The sequence below is a fragment of the Periophthalmus magnuspinnatus genome, chromosome 1 (assembly GCF_009829125.3).
Source record: "Periophthalmus magnuspinnatus isolate fPerMag1 chromosome 1, fPerMag1.2.pri, whole genome shotgun sequence".
In the NCBI taxonomy this organism is placed as follows: Eukaryota; Metazoa; Chordata; class Actinopteri; order Gobiiformes; family Gobiidae; genus Periophthalmus; species Periophthalmus magnuspinnatus.
Genome location: NC_047126.1, coordinates 32106237 through 32124677, shown reverse-complemented (window position 1 = coordinate 32124677; position 18441 = coordinate 32106237). Strand labels below are relative to the sequence as shown.

General features: G+C 39.2%; 3 protein-coding genes across 3 annotated transcripts in view; 1 reads left to right on the top strand and 2 right to left on the bottom strand.

The window, feature by feature from the left end:
- Window positions 1-927: 927 nt before the first annotated feature.
- Window positions 928-3335, bottom strand: tmem134 (transmembrane protein 134). The gene is made up of 8 exons (XM_033968329.2): window positions 3097-3335; window positions 2476-2736; window positions 2326-2393; window positions 2149-2235; window positions 1994-2070; window positions 1518-1562; window positions 1275-1328; window positions 928-1201 (listed from the first exon to the last, which is right to left on the bottom strand). Exons 2-8 carry the CDS (start codon window positions 2686-2688, stop codon window positions 1119-1121), a joined length of 627 nt encoding a protein of 208 aa, XP_033824220.1. The 5' UTR covers window positions 2689-2736; window positions 3097-3335; the 3' UTR covers window positions 928-1118.
- A 524-nt stretch (window positions 3336-3859) lies between these two features.
- Window positions 3860-7460, top strand: serping1 (serpin peptidase inhibitor, clade G (C1 inhibitor), member 1). The gene is made up of 11 exons (XM_055223641.1): window positions 3860-3968; window positions 4140-4184; window positions 4264-4372; window positions 4582-4737; window positions 4812-5114; window positions 5178-5399; window positions 5945-6088; window positions 6184-6387; window positions 6455-6594; window positions 6795-7017; window positions 7104-7460. Exons 1-11 carry the CDS (start codon window positions 3966-3968, stop codon window positions 7349-7351), a joined length of 1797 nt encoding a protein of 598 aa, XP_055079616.1. The 5' UTR covers window positions 3860-3965; the 3' UTR covers window positions 7352-7460.
- Window positions 7461-7499: 39 nt separating this feature from the next.
- Window positions 7500-18441, bottom strand: part of doc2d (double C2-like domains, delta) — a 37208-nt gene continuing 26266 nt past the window's right edge. Inside the window, exons 9-11 of the mRNA XM_033967751.2 lie at window positions 14273-14354; window positions 13987-14083; window positions 7500-10198 (exon numbers count right to left, since the gene is read on the bottom strand). Coding sequence (XP_033823642.1) covers window positions 10059-10198; window positions 13987-14083; window positions 14273-14354 — 319 coding nt within the window. The 3' untranslated portion in view covers window positions 7500-10058. The remainder of the gene's footprint in view (window positions 10199-13986; window positions 14084-14272; window positions 14355-18441) is intronic.

The following is an 18441-nucleotide window of genomic DNA, read 5'->3' as shown; positions in this document are numbered from 1 at the left end:
ATAAAATAAATAAATAAATAAATAAATACAATTTTAAAAACTCATACAAGTGCATATTTAACCCTCTGATATTGCTAAAAAAAAAAAAAACAAGTGCATCTTTAACCTAACTGAGAGTGGCACTATATTTACCCATGGAATAATGAAAAACTAACTCAACTTAATCAGCGCTATATAGTTTTTTTTTTGTTTGGTTTTTTTGTTTGTTTTTTATTTAAAAAAAATATTAATCGTAAACATCGATCAAATTAATTGATTTTGTGCTTTTTTGTGCATTTTTTTCCCTCATTTAAACCGACAGCGTCCATGTTTAATTGATCAATAAACAATAAACACAACACTAAAAGAGCACACAGAGACTAAACATGCACCGACAGAGACGAAAATCACTCTGCTGTTTTGTTAGTGTGTGTGTGTGTGTGTGGTGTGTGTGTGGGGGTGTGTGTGTGTGCGTGAGTGAGTGTGTGCGTGCGCAAGCACATGCACGTACGTTTGCACGCGTGTGCACGTGCATGTCTGTGCATGTAAAGAAGGCTGTAGAAAATGACCATAAAATAGCCCTGAGGACTCTTTAGATGTGGCAGCCAGAGTCTGGAGGTGGTGTAAACCTTTCTCTCTAAGGTACAGAACACTCCCTGACTGCTCTGGGCTGTGCCTGAGATGCACTTGCACTGAGCCTGGTTTCACATTTGATGCACTTAACATAAACATGACCATTTTATCAACAAAGTGTGCAGTGTACGGATGGTCTGACATAGTTGTTGAGGAGAAAGTTTAAATGTCATTCAAAAAGCCACCACCTCACCAAATTTCATGCCATTTGGATATACAAAATGATTGAAAGATGAAAAGACAAAAGTGCGTAAAATGTGACGAACCACAAGTGAGGGTTGAAGAAAGAAGCCATCACACTGTAGGCCATACATACACTGATATTATAGACACAATTTATTGTAATTTCACAGTTACACAAAAGAAAATAAGTAAAAAAAGACACGTAGAGAACTCATGTTGGAAACATCATAAAATGCACTAAGTGGTTGAATTTGTAGTGGTTGTTACCAGTGCCACACATAAAATACATGGTAAAATGGCTATTAAGATCAAATCAAAAGATATCACTTCTCAAAATAAGGCAGGTAGAACAACTTGAAGCCTCTTCGTCCCCGCACAGCACAGCTTATGTAAATGACATGGTACACTATACATAAAGACAACAATGTTGTTACATTTGTATAAATAGAAATGGAGAAAACGTAGTTTAAAATGTTTACCTCCAGGAATAAAAAGGAGAAACCCAGGAACAAAGAAAATGGCACTTGAAACACCTGCAAAAGAAATATGATGAGTGGTGAGCTAACATCCACACATACTATGGACAGATAAGTATTTATTAACAAAGTACTTCACAAGAGTTGTGTTTACAATATCTTTGTACACCAGAAATACAGCGTATTGTCAAAACACTACAAGGCTTAACAACACCATGTAATCACCAATATAATTCTTATTCCTACCTGCTTTTGGGTTCAGTTGTATGACAACACCAGTGAAGATGAGTGCTTAAAAAAAACAAAATAAATTAAATTCTTAATCTGGATTGGCTGTAATAGTACTACAAATAAAGAACGGCTTTGCCTCCACCAAATTCATTATAAATAATTGCGTTTGTTAACCTCTTAAATAAATTAGCCATTTTAGAGATGAAACTCAAGATTCAAAATTAACTTTATTGTCCCATGAGTGGGAAATTTGTCTTTGGCTATCCACCCATGATTCATAATTAAACAAAGTGGAATGCCAACTGCATTTTAATCAGACACACATTTACACAATAAGAAAACAACTATCTTATACTTAATTAAAAATAAAATCAATCAATCAAAAATAAAACCTCCACAAATCAAGAGAGAAAAAAAAATAGAATGCCAGTTGCATTCTACTGTAAAATATTTGATAATGGCCATATTTTATTTTATTTTTTTAAACTTACCAACTCCAGTAATGAGGAGAAGAAATGAGGCGAGTACAACTTTTCTATTGGTTTTGATCAGCGGGTGAGAGACCCACCTAAAAAACATGTCAAGGCAAATCAAACTACTTGCTGTTCGGTATATTGAGATCTTTGCTGAATGTTATTGAAATTACCCGCAACAGTGTGCAGAGAGCTGTGTAACAGAACTCAAAGTGCTGAAAGACCACTGAGAGCTGCAGTAGGACAGGGTCGAAGGATCACTGTTCATAAAGATAAGAGAAAAACCTCAGCACACTAGCACCCAGGTATTATACCAGCCCAATACATATGTGTAAGTCATTTTAACTTACCTAATTTTAAAGAAGTTATTGAAAGTGGAATTTCCATTACTGCCTAATGTTTCTTCATTTTCCAGATTCTGCAAAGACAAACATATAATGACACTTAAAAAAATCCGCATGTGCATGAAGTGATGGATTCATGTTGGGCCTCTTGTTTACCTGGTACTTCAGGTTGGTGTGCTCTGGGGGCCCAGTACTGGCAGGTGAGGGGGTGTTCTGTGGTTTAGAAAAGGACAGAGGACCAAACGTCATGTCTCCAGCTTCTCTGTCCTTCTCCCTGCCTTTCCAAGCCTGCATTTCTCCATCAGACACAGCTCCCTCCTCGTCGCCCTCCAGCATAAAGGCGTCATCAATGCTGAACTGCGTCGCCATGGTGATATCCTCACACCCCGGGTTCCTGAGGTCCAGGGCTAATGCGCACTAAAGCGGAAAGAGACACATGCGCACAATTAGACTATGGGCACGCTACTCTGGGACATGTACAAAGATCAAACATACAGGAACATATGTGATCATGTAGGCTGACTATAAAACTGTGTGTGCGGCTGCGCTTTCATTCTTAAATAACGCGTTATGTGAAAGTTTGGAGGCTGAAGTTCCTTTTGTTTTTAAATAAGCCATTTCAAACACCCTAGAGTGGTGAACTAATGCAAACAATGTCCTTTTTAAAGTTTAGTCAATATAGAACTCGGTCAATATCGCTACGTTGTTGTAGATTTCTGCCATTGTTGTCCTCTTTTCCGCTAGTCGGTCAGATGACCAACAAGTCTCACAACTTACTGTTTTACACGGACTCCTCTCTCCAACACGGACACATCCATCTGTTTTCTATTTACTAGTTCTTCACATGATTGTCGCCCCAGTTAGCACTATACTAAAAACATAAAAATGTAGGATTATTAACGTCGACAAAGAGCTTTTCAAAAGTTTGCTGCCTTCCTCTGTTTTTTTTTTTTTTGGTGAGTTTTTTTTAACTCCCGGCTCTCGATTGCTAATGCCTGATTCCGCCCAAAGTCCTTACAGCCAATCCAATCAAGCACAGAGCAGTTGATCGACCAAAGTTAGGGCATCCGGCAAAAATATCTATGGATGATAGAGCTATTAATATACTTAGACAAAATCGAAATATTTATGCTTACCAAGTGTTGTGGAGATTGATTTAAAACAACCACATCTCAGTATAATTTCAATGTATTTAATTTATATGGCCTCTCTTGGTAATCAGACAAACATTTACATACTAACAAAACAATAACTATCCTATACTTCCTTAAAAAATAAAATCAATCAATAAAAAAATAAAATAAAAAATAAAATCAATCAATCAAAAAAATAAAAACTCCACAACTCAAGAGAGAAGCTAACCTGGTTGTGGGGGTGTGGCAAAAACCCATGGAATTCATTATTTTATTTTAAGTACTCCAATAGAAATTCTAAATAGAATTACAAAATATCCTGGTGATAAATTGCTGAATTGAGAAATCATGTGATTTCCAGACTGTCAGAACACCACACTATGCAAACAAACATGTCTAAACCAACAATCACTGGCACAGATAGGTCAGTGCAGTGTAACTAGAGACAAAAGAGCAGGATTAAGCCTACTTAATTTCAAGAGCTTGTACAGACCCTGGACACAACATTCTGTGATGGTATGAAAACATTTTACCATCTGTAGACCAGTTTTTTCCTTAAATGATCAATATGTTGCTTATATGCTTGTTAATAGATTGCAATATTAGTTTGCAAGATTGCAATATAAGTATTACAAATATTGCTGATGTTAAGTTTTGCTAAATGTGTTGAAAATCTTATTTATTTAGATGAATCAGTGGATCATTTGTCTTATACTGCAGCTCCTTTTCAAGGTAAATTTATATATTTAAATATTTAACATAAATGATGCATTTCTCAGTAAATTTCTCTATTATAATTTTGTTTGTCTAGTTGTGTATAGGCACACATGTCGAAGTAGTGACTGGATCTACACTGAACCTGCCATGTTTTCCATTCCTAACAGAACTCTCAGGAGCGCCCATCTCCTGGAAATTCAATGGTGATTAATTATTAGACACGTATTTAGTTAGTTAATTATTAGACACATATTTAGTAAACAAAAGTACAGCAATAGATGTAGTAGCAGTAGTACTGGTATTAGGCTAGTTTTATTGTATATTGTATTTATATGCTGTATGTGACCTTGAGTGTCTTACATAAACTGCAGTATTATTTGTATTATTAATAGTTTTTCACTGTACAATGCAGGTGTTGACATAATTTCCTCGGATTCTGTGACAACAAATGCCACACATCTGTCCATATCTCCAGTAAAAACTGAAAATCAGGGCGAGTATGTGTGTTCTGCGATGGACCCAGACCAAAATTTTGAGATGAGAAGAACTTACTCTGTGATCGTTAAAGGTGGGCTATCATTTTTGAAGAATATTTTTTATAATATAGAACTTAACTCTAAACATTTTATCTTTTTTCTGCAGGATTCATAAGCTATATCATGCTGGTCGCAGAAGGAACCAATGCCCGTCTTCCTTGCAATTATGGATCTGATCATCAAGTCAAAGGCAACGCACTGTGGTTCAAAGAAATGGCAAACAATAAAATAAAAATGTTGACCCACGCTGATCATACAATGAGTGAAGATGGAAAAGCGGGACTGCTCTACCCCATGGACCATGACCAAACCATGAGCTTAAGAGATGTGACCATGGAGGACCAGGGGCTGTACCACTGTGATTCTCCCGATGGAGCCAGACTCAGCACGGTTGAACTTATTGTGAAATGTAAGGTATTTTTATGCAACAAAATATAAAAAATGTTTATCTAATCCGATGCCCATTTTCCAGCTGCTCCAACCCTTCCACCTCACTCCTGTGAAGGCTTTACCACCCCCTGGGAAGAATGTGAGGGCGACCACGAAAACACCCGCGTCACTGGCTCTGTTCTGAAGGAATCATTGACTGAGTTTGCATTTAAACTATACTCGGCCTTCAAAGAATCCAAGCCACTGAACAACTTTCTCTACTCACCAATAAGCATCAGTGGAGCTTTGGCACATTTGTTGTTAGGTAAAAGAATAAGCATACTTAATTAAGGCAGATACAAATTTCACATAGATTTGTATCTGTCTTAAAATACATATGACCTACTAAATCATAGTTAACAGCATATATTTATTGATTATTGGTTAGATATGGACAGTGCATAAAAATAATATGTGCAGCAGATGTGGCATAAGAAAAGGTCATTTTGACCATACCTAGCAACCATAATGTTAACTAACAAGGGCCAAAACTAAGTCACACAATAGTTATGATTAGCCTAATACAACAGATGAAAACTAATCTATTCTGTTTAATCAATATTTAAATTGTCAGAAAACTGTGTTCTAAGTGCATAAATTGTTCTTGCTTTTTGGAGATACAGGTTTTCAGCACTACTTCCTGTAATTCAGTACTTTTCTTTTCATCAGGATACATATTTACCACAGGTAGTATCCCACCAAACCAAGTACTAATTAGAAAAACATGAAAACCTGTCATGTGCACTCAAACCCCTTTTGAAACGTAAAACTGGGGCAACAAAAGTGTTTCTTTGATTTTGTGACGTCTAGGATCAAGAAATAAAACCCGTGCAGCCCTCGAGGGGGCTCTCTCACTCCCTCCCATGTTCCACTGTGTTCACTCCGAGATGAAAAGACTCAGAGAGAAGCTATCTGGATCTTTGCAAATGGCCTCCCAGATCTACTACAACAGAGGTACTGCTTTTATTAAACTAAAAATAGCAACAGTACATAGTTCAGGCTTTTCATTCTGTGCTCTTTTTTTTTTAATCAATATTTTCTCTTCGTAGAACTCAATCTCAGCAGATCTTTTCTAAAGCAGTCAGATGAATTTTATGACTCAGAGCCTGTCAAGCTGAAAGAAGACAGTGAGGAGAATGTTCAGATGATCAACAGCTGGGTGGCGGACAAAACCAAAGATAAAATCAGAGAACTGGTGAAGGATGTTCCACAGAGCACTCAGCTGATGCTTCTCAATGCAGTGTCCTTTAGTGGTACATGAGTGCTTTATTATAGGGTTTGTATAGTGGCTTAAAAATAAAAAGTGTGCGTGTTTTTCAGGGATGTGGACCATAAGGTTTGATGAAAAGACCTCAAAAGGATACTTTACAAAACTGGATGGTGACATGGTAAAAGTGCCTGTTTTAAGAAATGACGATTTTCAAGGATCTATGGCGTTTGTCCCACAGCTGAAAACACAGGTAAAATGTGTTAGAAGGATTCATATGAACAAAGTAAAGTAATGAACCAGTTGTACATAGCATTTTCAAGACAAACATTAGCCATCCCTCAACTTCAGTTTCAAAGTATGGTCAGTGCAGAATGTTGTCATGGCCAAACCTAATCTCTGACAAGGTTTTATTTACCTCTGGCAGAACACCTCCGTTGTTTGTGTTTCCAGGTGATGAGGTTTGAGCTGACGGGAAACAACAGTCTGTATATCCTGCTGCCTCAGACACATAAAGCCAGTGACCTGCAGCAGGTGGAGTCCAGGCTGACAGATGCAGCTGTGCGTCAGATGATAGATCAAGTGCAAGGAGAAGTTCCACAGAGTATCCAGGTCATCCTGCCCCAAATTAAGCTCAAAAGTGAACAAGACATGAATGTCATAATGAAGAAATTAGGTTGGATTTTCATGTCCCTCTCAATCTGATCCCACTATCAAAACATAGCTCACTATGTATATTTTACATTCTTCTTTCCACCACAGGGCTGTTTTCACTCTTTGAAGGTGGGAACCTCTGTGGCCTGTATGCTGAGCAACCCCTGGTCTTGGATGAAGCCAAGCATAAAGCCTTTCTGGCACTGACAGAGGAGGGAGTGGAGGCAGCTGCTGCCACTGTTATGGGATTCTCCCGATCTCATCCGTCCTTCTCTGCCCTGCGCCCCTTCATCCTCTTACTGTGGAGCGACACAGCTCAAGTGCCTCTGTTTATCGGCAGAGTGACTGAGCCATGAGGGTCCTGATGTTTAAGAAAATATACACCAATAGGAATGTGTATCTGTCTGCGAAGTAATCGCCCTAATATCGTACATCATGAGATTATAATTAAAACACTTAAAACAATGCTACTTCTCCTAGTCTGCCTCCTACTCCACTTTTAAGTGAAAGAAAGTCCAAAAACACAGAAACAACTTGATTTATTTTGCAAAGTACTACACAAACTGGCCACATGATGGCAGCCATGCTGTGTGATTGACCAACAGTGAATACACAAACTGTAATGATAACTTCTCATGTATTCATTTTCTGCATCGTTGACCTTCTACATTGCCACTAATGATCAATACCAGTTTAAGAAAGACAAGTGTCAACTTCTGTGACCATAGGAAAAGGTTGTTAAAGCAGTAGCTCACTCTGTAGGCTCAAGCAGAGAAGTAAATACCCTGATTCATTGTAGTAACTGATGTAGTCCATTACACAGCAGCAGCAGCAGCAGGAGAGAGAATGTGTAAGTGTGTAAACACATGAGCATTCTGTTGGATTAGCCAAGGTTGCACTCTTTTACAACAGCTCCTGATGATTGCAAAACATGTGGCTGTATTTGCAGATAAAAAGATTACATAAGCAAAGCGGGGCTAATAGACAAGAGCCTGAAATATTTGGTGTCTGTAAACAAATCCACAAATCCAGCAGAGCCCAGAGACAGAAATAGACGACACTCTGAGCAGAAATATGAGCTCAATTTAATCACTGTCGCCCAGTCCGAACCAGAACAGCTAAATTATTCCCCTAAATGTGCTGCTGATGCACTGATAACTGGTTGCTGTTTTGGTTTGATTATCTCATTGCTGACGTGCTCGGAGTTTAGATGTGCATAGAGAAAGCAGAATCCAAGCCTTGAATAAGGAATGTGTTATGAGCTATTTTTACATAAGCCCTTGTATACTCTTAACACATAGGGGATACAGTTTTCTGCTTAATTAACAACACATTTACAGTGTTAGAAGGACTCCAAGACTCCAAAATATGAGTAACTGATTGGTTCAAAATTGTGAAATAACATGCCCTTTCTGTTACCCAGGCCAAGCAGTAGTGACAAACGAAATGGAATAAGACATCACATAATGAAATAGTCTGACCTGTGATTACCCAGTGCTCCCTGCTGGCTAATATGTGGATTTTGTCTTTACCTCCTGGAGTTGCATTGCAGGGGTTATCTTTCTCCAGGCTACACCTTTCTTGTCTGTTCCAAGTGATTTGCAGACATGATCTTGCCAATGTCTCTCGCCCCGCCACTACTCTTGCCTTCTGTCCAGACCATGAAATATAAGCCACACACATTGATGTTAATAGGTCAGAAATAATGGAGCGAGTGGAACATTGATCACAACAATGGCTCCCACTGATAGCTCATGTTAATTTTCCACACCCGCTTTCCCAGGAGAGTATCTAAGGCTGGATACAGATGATTATTATCCAATCAAAAGGCTATCTTTCAAATTAATCTAGGTGATATTTCCCCAGAGGAATAATTTACAGGTTTATATGTGACCGTCAGGGTAGAATAGAGGACTAAAACTGCACATGCAAACAGATGTGGATTAAAATGCTTGAAATCTGCAAAAAGTCAATATTTCTACAGGTTGTATGCACTAAATGTATGTCTGTTCAAAAGGTCTACTTGAGTAAATTACTAGTATTTAATAAACTTCAATCTCTACATGCATTTTACAAAATTTAGGGCAAACCAACGTTGATTGTTGAAAAGCAATGTTCATTATTTATATTCTCAGGTCAAAAACACTGGTGAGTTATTCATAAAGGTGGATGCTATTTTGAATCTGCTTGGGTATGGACAAAAGTCTGATACAGATGATGGACAGCTTGTCAGTGTTTCCCAACATCAGCACTAGGACCACAGGGTTGTGTTGACGGCAAAGGGACTTTAATGTTTGTCTGTCTTGTCCTTTGTTATTCCCTCACACCTTTGTGCCTTTCTCCAAAGATGGACACATGATGTTTCCAAATGGAGCCGATGTGAATCCAAACAGACAAAACTACACAGACAATGTAGGCACTCATATTTGCTAAAAGTCCATTGTGCGCATACACATAGAAACGTCAACACACACACATGAGGATGTCTAGAAAGCCACTGTCACTTAAAGACAATGAAAGACATAAGAACAAGAATACTGAGACAGGTAAAGGTACAAATCCACAAAATGGATTTTTTGTGCTTTATAATGGTGTTGTTTGCATCAAGTCAACAACCACTAAATATCTCAAATGTACCCTATACGCATACTGTATCTTATAGACCACATCATGGAGTATGGGGATGCACACATGCTTGGCCCAAATTCACTTTGAGAACTGGTTTTGCAGAGTTCTTCATTGGGTGAAGAATGGCAGAGTTATGAGCGACATCCACTATACACAATCTCGTGTGAATTTCTCACGGGGACATTGTCACGATTTTGTTTACCTTTAAAAATATATTCAGATTATATCTTACCACTAAGACTAAGATTAGTATCAATACCATATACTAATACTTGGTCCAGTACGCATAACAATAAATGACAACTTGTATATCCACCATTATTGCATGTTTTAGTTTTGCTGCAGTTTCTGCCGTGCCTGGTCAGAGCTTTCAGTCATCTTTTAGTCAGGACATATGTCAATGTGTGCATCTGTGTGGGTTTTTCTTTGCGTTATCTAGTCCGGTTTGTCATTGCTGGGGGCTCCTTGCTGCGTCAGTGTGTGCCAGTATTCCACTTTCTTCCCTTTGTTTTTCAGACAGTCGAACCAGTGTCTGAGTCTCTGTCCACTTGCATTGATCCCCAGTTCCACTCCGCCTGCATAAAAGAGAAAAAAAGTTTATATTAAAAGAAGGCTTCCTGATATCTTCCTTTCCATTCATGTAGGTGGAAGATGAGCTAGAAAAACAAAAACTCCAACACCTGTTTACACAAAAAGCACCACCCACAAACAAATGTAGAGTTGACAGCAGAAGTGGACATTTTCAAAAATGATAAACAGGCACGTAGAAGGAAAGATTGCGATAGCAAAAGATTTATTGAAAGAGCAGGGCCATTGACTTGGATTGATGTCAGGTCTGTTCCTATGCAGAGAAGCAGGATATGACTCAAACTGAGGGGAACGGAGGTGACAAAACTGTAGACTGTCGAGCAAGGACAAGCACGGCAGTTAGCCTGCTGACATTATCACAATACTACTCCCTGGGCTGCCATTGGGCACCTAATGGGGCAAGAAGATTTAAACACATTATTTTGGTAATTCAGCTGCCATTGGTGCCTCAGAAATGATTGGCTCGTGCAAACAGTGCACACATGCCATGGCTGTTGATCTGTGATTCATGGGAGCTTTCCTGTTCCTCTGAGAGCAGCTGTAGGCGTAGCAGCCCTGTCACAATATTTTACTGTACTGGCTTACTGTTTAAAGGTCCTAGATTACACGAAATTGACTCTTGTGAGCTTTAAGCCATGTTAGAATGTTTTAACCAGAGTTGTGTTTTGTTTTATTTATTGTTTTATTATTACTCTGTCTACATCTCCAAAGCTCAAAATGCTCTGTTCCACCTTGTGATGTCATAAAGCAATAGTTTTCAAGTTAATGCCAGGGCAAAAAATTATCCAAATGATTCTAGTGAAGGTGTATGGAGTTTAAAAACACAGTGGAGTGCTTCCTGTATCGTGACATCACAAGGTGGAACAGAGTATTTTCTGTTTGAGAGAAGAACTGAGCCTAAATATGCAGTTTTTTTCTGTTAAACATGTGTAAATGAAACAAAACACAACTCCAGGTCTGTTTGTGATGAGGAAACAACATTTTAACATAGATCAGAACATAGTGTAATATGTGTATATAGATACAAACTAACTACTAAAGTGTTTCATTCTACTATTTATTTATTTGTTGCAGCTCATGTTATTATCATTAGTATAGTAGTATTAATATATCAAACTTCAAAATGAGTTATGCCCGGCTTTATAGTATGTCTGGTTCTTTTTCCTCTTCACACGGGGCTAAACCGTGCAGGTGTGGCCCGCTCAGAGTTTTGACAGGGTGATCACGTAGACTCGTGCGTCACCTTCACCCGTGCCCCCGCGGCGCTCCCACATTCACGGACGAGATCGATGAGGTGTTGCCTGAGCCGACGGGGTGCGAGTGACAAACGAATGGTCAGCCAACGTGACGAGACATGTGGGGGGACAGCAGAGGGATGAGGCTCCGATGGAGAGCAGATATATGAGACAGGAGTGTGCAGGTGGATGGTGGCGGTCTAGAAGCTGTCTCCTGTTGTCTCTTATTGAATGTTAATAACAGTAAAAGGGTGGAACAACTCATGGGTTTCAGATTCATGTTTGTAGGTGATATTTGAGAACTTTGTACATTTAAAAAGATTTGTTTTAATTTAGTTTTTGAATTGTTAATCGCTAGGGCAACGGTGCTAGATTTCATCACTGTGAAACCCATGGATATATTGCAGATGTATTGTAACAGGAAAAAAGTTATATAAGCTCGACTACTTACATTAAGGTATCAGATAATATCGTATTAGCATGTTTTAAAGCCCTAGTAATCAATCTGTACGGCATCATGAATTCCTGTTACTTTATTCAACAGATTATCAGATTATTATTATATATTGGGGTAGGTATGATGAGAAGTGATACAATTTTCCAGCAAAATCATTAATGAAAAGTGTACTGTTTATTTTTATTTTCCAATACAGTCCAATATTAGCATTCTAGCCTTGCCTGACAAATCCAAACTGATATCTCTCTGTATTTTTTGATACAGATCAATATTTTTTTCAGTGACACATGTGAAACCAAGGAGCTCATTGGTCACTTTTGATTTATCTCACCTCAGATTAAAAACTTAGAGCTTCATTTATTGATTCTGCAGAAATCAGCCCTGTTTTTCAGCCCTCTGTGATATTTTTCCTTTATTTTTTTCCAATATGAACTGCCAGTGCTTGTCCCTGATTGGCTGAAACCACCTGTCAATCACGACCATTTGAAAACGGGGAGGTTCACAGGTTCCCAGGCAAATTCTAGCTAAGAAAACTATACAATATCACAGTCTAATTATAATGCTGTGTATGTATGCTACACTGAGCAGGGCTGCTCAGCATAGAATTCACTTTTAAGCGATTATTGCTGTACGTAAAGATCATTAACCCTATTAACCCTCATAATACATTCAGTTTCAGTGTAATTACAATGTTTATATCACCACATTCCTTTTGTATGATGGGAAACATGCCTTCGCTCTTCCCTGAAGGTCAGTAACTCAAAGTGCTACACATTCCCAATGTCTATTTGCAATAAACAAATTAATCATCCATGCAAAGCCCCAAAGATTTCCCTGGGTTTTGAGAGATAAAACAGTTTGCACAAGTGAATCTTTAATCATTTGAAAATCAAAGACTAAATAATGACATTTATGAGTCAGGCTTTGACCTCGTAAACGGGCCAATTAGAGAAAACATGTCAACATACGAGGCACCATAACAATAGCGTAAACATGTTGCGACTGCTTCTCAAATGCGTGAAATGAAATGCCACACTGGTAAATCTTCCACTGTGCAATTGTTTTACTTTCCACAATTCAAAGGAAAGGAGATTAGCCTTCAAAGATGGGAGAACCGTGCTTGTGTAATGTGCCCTTCGGCGTTGAATACATGAATACTAAGGCATTGCAGGAAACACTGAAAGGGTTTAGAATAGAAAGAAAAAAACAATTTCTTTCATGTTTTTGCAGCCCCATGATGTCATTTATTTCCTGTGTTTTTCTCAATATTAGCCCTGTCTTGCATTCATGTTTCTCCTCTACTTATCTCCAAAATCGCACCTTTACCGCCTGACATGTTCTGTGTCGTCTGCTCAGCCCATTAGTGTGCTTGTTAGTGCTGCCTGTCCGCATAGCTCCACTCTCAAGATTGTCCTTTATCAATTCGTTCCCACCATTCTTCTCTTCCGTGTCTGCGTCATTCTTTCCCTAGTCCCAATTAACATAACTGGCAGACGGCCGGAGCAAGACCTGTAATGATAACAGTCGGGGGAAACGGTTGTTATCTGGAGCTTTGCATTCAACTGATGGCCTTTTTCTCGCCAGTGGAGCTAATAACTCACCGGGCTTATCTTAACGTAAGTATGTCCCACTGAACTCGATGCCCACCCGCCCAATCAAACGGTCGAAACATGTAACCGCGGAGGACTTTGATCTGAGGGCCTTCAAGCGTGCGGGCCGGTAATCCATTCCCGCTGCGCATCACCAGTAGCTTCCCATCATTCTTTAAAGCTCCCGCGGGTGCCCTACTTGCTCGCGCACAGGGCCGGGCCAAAGCTGTTTAGCAGTTTGGTGGAGCGGCAAGCTGTAGTGCCAGGACCACACTGAGAAGATACAGTGAAAAACCATTTGGCTTTAGATACCCACTTTCTTTGAATCTCATAATTATTCCTCCTCCTCTCGCTCTCTTCCTCTTCCTAATCCCTAATGATGCCTTCAACCCACCCCGTTCGGATGTTTTCTGCAAAAGTACATAATTGAAAAACACTACATTTCCAATACACTATCTTCTCTATTCCACCCCCGGGCAAATCAGACGACCTACCGATGAAGTCGTTGCTCATTCCCAAATCGTAGTCCCACACACTGATCTCCAGGGTTTTCTTTGCCAGCTGGTCCAGGGACACTTCATACGAAAACTCCTGTGCAGGTGGTACACACAAGAACATATTCGTATCAATGATTCATCGGCACATGAAAGGAGAGGCATAATGCTACAAGAATATCTCAAGGCAAATGAAAAAATGGTAAATGAATGAGTTAGTGCGATGGGCTGCTCATCAGTTACACGTATAAGAGGAGCGTCGTGCAGCTAAGAAGTCAAGAGGTACCTCGTTGAACTCTGGGTTGAGCGTTTTCTTCTTCACCGATGTTTTGTACTTTGACTTTTTCCCCATATCTGGCTGCAAGATGCTGGAATATAAATAAAAAATGGTTAGCACGGAGCCCATGAAGAGGAATCGTAACAAGGTGCACTGAATGCTCCTTTACAATGCAGCTCCCACAACCTTGCAAGCTTTTATATCTTTGAGAGTGTGTAGAGGTAAAATACAAAACCATGTCTTAAGAGCTTCAGAGATATTTACAACATGTGATATGTACAATAATACTAAGACGAGAACCAAACCCAGATTCATTATTTCAGTGAGATATACAGATGCAATGGAAGCGTAAAAACAGACACTTTTACGCAAAAGGAGGAATAGACTTCACCATCTGAACTGTGCCAAGTCAGTGGAAAAAGAAGGTTTCTGAAAGATGACTCCAGGGCAACAGGAGTCATCATCAACATATATTCAGAATCAAGATGTTGGACCTCGGAGTGAGATATCTGGCTCCTCCAGCCTCGCCTGGACCATTGACAAGTTCCTGCCTGACAGCTGATGCTGAGATGGCTCCAGGCTGTCAGTGTGCAGCCCAAATCAGAGCAAGAGAAAGAAAGAAGGTGGAGGGGATGGAGGTGGGAAGGAGGGAGTGATAGTGAAGTCTGTGTATATTAACCCACAGTCCAGGAAATGCCATGTGAAAATTGTCAGGCAGCGGCTGTAGTATTATGTGTAGTTGTGTTGACAGCGTAGGAAGTCATTAATTCTGACTTGACTTATGGTGATCACAACCTACTGCGGCTCGCGTCACAGGCAAATGGATGTGCAGGTTTTTAAATAATTGCAGGAAACAGCAGTCTGAGAGAAATGTCCCTGAATCCACACATCAAGTGTTTTGACAAAATAATGTGGTGTCACATAAATAATATTCAACTGCCTTTTTCATTCTACAAATCTTAACATCTAATCTTGTTTATGTCCATATGATTTAGTTATCGAAGTTAATGGACTTGAAGGTATAAATGAAAATGGAAAAATTTTTATAGGAGCATTTAAATATTAAAAAAATCCTTACCGTCCAACCTTTGCAAGGTTTGCTTGCCACTTTTTACATTTAGTGAATCAGCTTTAAATAATACACCCGTAGTATGCGATATCTAATGAAATAAAATTGTACTGTTCATAATCAGTTAGACTGTGGTTCCCTGGATACTATCTAACTCATCCTGACATGTAAGCTCTAGTGTGACCAAAGGCTAGCTGTTTGCCTATAATGTGTACAAAATGACCACTTTCACCCTGAGCCATTAAAGCTTATCCGAAAATACCCTGTGCCTCAGACAGCCTTTTGTCTCTTCAGAGAGAAGAAAGCAGAAGGGGAGGTGGGACCAGAGGGATCAATGGTGAAGAGCAGCCAAACAAAGGCAGAGTTTGACCAGGCGCCTATGAGAAGGTGAGAGCCCGAGGGACGCCGGGCAAGCCGTGCTGTGCCAAATCACATTACAGGTAGCACTGACAGAGAACCCCATTTTCCACAAGAACACAACATCATTTGACAGCAACGCTTACAATCATGATGAGAAATAGTCCCGTACTGTTGCAGCCCCACTGTGTCTGATTACTGTACTGATTTCAGTGGGAAAAATAATGTAGCACTGTCTGCTGCACAGCGATAGGAGGGATTATCCACTTTTGGATTTATAAAAATGTGCTGTTGTGGTTACATTATACAGTTTAGTAAGATTCACAAACTGTGCCTAAATGTGTTGACCAAAAGTTAATCGCTTTTGCATGTTTTTTTACATAAACACTGACAGCAAACATACCACATAGAAATACTTCTGGAGTGGAAATGTTTCTTAGAGTAATCCATTAACATGCTGTGGAAGAGGCAACAGTGGCATCTTTGGTATGAATTTGCCTTCAGACCACAAGGTTGTTCAAAAGGGAGAAAAAAATTGAATTCAAAGCGTTTTTGAGTAAGATGCCTGTAAGACATTATCAACAACATCAACAACAACTAGCCTAAAAAAATGAACATAAAAAATAAAAGAGTTAATCTGACAAACACAAATTAGCTCATGATTTATATCAGGTTAATATACTTGTGGAATTGTCATTTTTTGCACTGGGATTAAGTTTGTGACTATGAGTAATGCAGTATTTGAGTAATGCTGGGTGTAAAGCAGCAGACCAGGACATGAAGCAGAAAAACGTTGATTCAATAAATGTCCAAAAATGTGAACTCAACGTGAGTGAGAAAAATCCAAATGACAAAATGACAGGCCCAGAAGCAATGAGCGCGGCTGAGTTGAAACAGACCACAAACAGCACAAAGCCGAAACATGCTTTTCAAAGTGATAAAAATAAGTTGAGTGACAGTTAGAAAGAGGCGCTAAATATATGCTCTGCACAGAAAGCAACTCATGAATTTCATTTCTCATGAGTATTCAGACGACAAGCGAGAGAAAGGAGCAGGAGGGGTGCTGGGTCAGCAGGAAAAAGACTGGACTTTTGCTGCCCTTCACATGTCAAATTTGACAGAATAACCTTTTTTTATGATGACTTCACAGTACGGACGGGAGCAAAGGATAGAAAGAAGTCCATTAGACTCGAGTGATTTTAAAATGTTCATGTTTTCAGTTAGGGCTAAACAAACAGTATGGAGATATTTCTGACCTTTTGTCACTGCTGATGGCCTGTGAGGAGTGAGTGTGAGTCAGAGAGAGGAGCCTGCAGGACAGACACAGCAGCGCAGGCAACACAGATCAGCACCAGATCAGTTTAGTCACTACATGTGCACCAGAGAAGACTGGTGTGAGCTGCAGGACATCTCGTGCTAACTGAGAACTGACACATGAATAACAAATGTGCAGACTTAAGTAGCTACAAACTAATATTTACTTCTGAAAAGCACTGAAACGACACTCATTACCAAACAACTTGGTGACCAGATTTTCAAAATTCAAAACTGGGACACATTCAGGTTGGGATGGTTGGTATAACTGAAACAGTCAAAAGAACACGTAACATTGTCCATTCTCGATTTACTTGTGGTTCAGTGCATGAGGGACTTCAGTTGATGCATTTTTTGCTTATGCTCATTGTATGTACTCTGTATTTTAGCAAAAATAGGAACATTTCTTGTTTAAAACTGGGACAAATCAATGGTTTAGATAATTCTGCTGGGAGACTGGGACATGGGGCTAAATAGGGACGTCTGGTCACTCTATGCTTGATCCATAAATAATAACAAATACCAATCTAACCACATTGGCAACTCAAAACAGCTAAAACCAGAGGATGTATTCTAAATGTCAGCATAACAAATCCATGGTGAATATATCTTTGCTATCTAACTAAAGCTTGTTTCAGCACAACACATTCATTCAGATTCTCAAACACTACAATTGCAGTTAATATAGCCACTTCATTCCAAACAGTAAACAGACAAATAAGAAACAAAATGATGTGATATTGATGTTGTGGTTTGAGAACTGCGATGGTAATCAATAACATTGTAGTAAACACTGTGACAGAATGAGTAAGGAGCTGTAAGCAGACCCCTGTGCTGGATAAATAAAGTGGGAGTAAGAGAAAAATGAACAAGACGGAGACTCTACAAAGCTTGCAAATGAATGCAGTGGTTTTGTGTGTGACAGAAATAGGCTTGAAACAAAATATAATATTAGAATTTACTATAGACAACTGTAGATTGTAAGAAAAGATGGGCTGACTTAAGAGAAGCACAGAGTCTCTACATCCATTTCCTGGGGTACAAGAATAAATTCTTGGTAGTTTCACATGAACTGCCTTGTGAATGATGAGCAATTGTGTGCTCAAGTGGACTGGAGATTCCACAAGCTCTTAATAATTTACTTCATTGCTGTACTTCCCTAAAAGACTAATTCATTTGAGGGAAAAGGCGCAGGAGATGGGTTTGAATAGGTGATTAGATTTTCTCTGGTGAGCTCTTCAGGCAGAGACAGACAGAAACAAATGAAGGCCCTTGTATTGATTCATTTGCATATGTTGTGCAGTGTCTTTTAAGGCGATTGAAGTGCCTTGGGCTGTTTTAAAAATGCAGCATAGTGTGTTACAAACAAAGACAAGCAGAAGTTACAGAAGGCAGAGTAAGTTAAGAAATCCTCTCTAAAACATTGTACCTCACAAAG

Excerpts from the sequence above, each read along its gene's own strand:
- tmem134 (XM_033968329.2), bottom strand. The coding sequence starts at position 2,688 with ATGGCGACGCAGTTCAGCATTGATGACGCCTTTATGCTGGAGGGCGAC. Across the intron at positions 2,394-2,475 it reads ACACCAACCTGAAGTACCAG|AATCTGGAAAATGAAGAAAC; the intron begins GTAAACAAGAGG and ends TTGTCTTTGCAG. Across the intron at positions 2,236-2,325 it reads AATAACTTCTTTAAAATTAG|TGATCCTTCGACCCTGTCCT; the intron begins GTAAGTTAAAAT and ends CTTTATGAACAG.
- serping1 (XM_055223641.1), top strand. Across the intron at positions 6,089-6,183 it reads CCAGATCTACTACAACAGAG|AACTCAATCTCAGCAGATCT; the intron begins GTACTGCTTTTA and ends TTCTCTTCGTAG. Across the intron at positions 6,595-6,794 it reads TCCCACAGCTGAAAACACAG|GTGATGAGGTTTGAGCTGAC; the intron begins GTAAAATGTGTT and ends TTGTGTTTCCAG.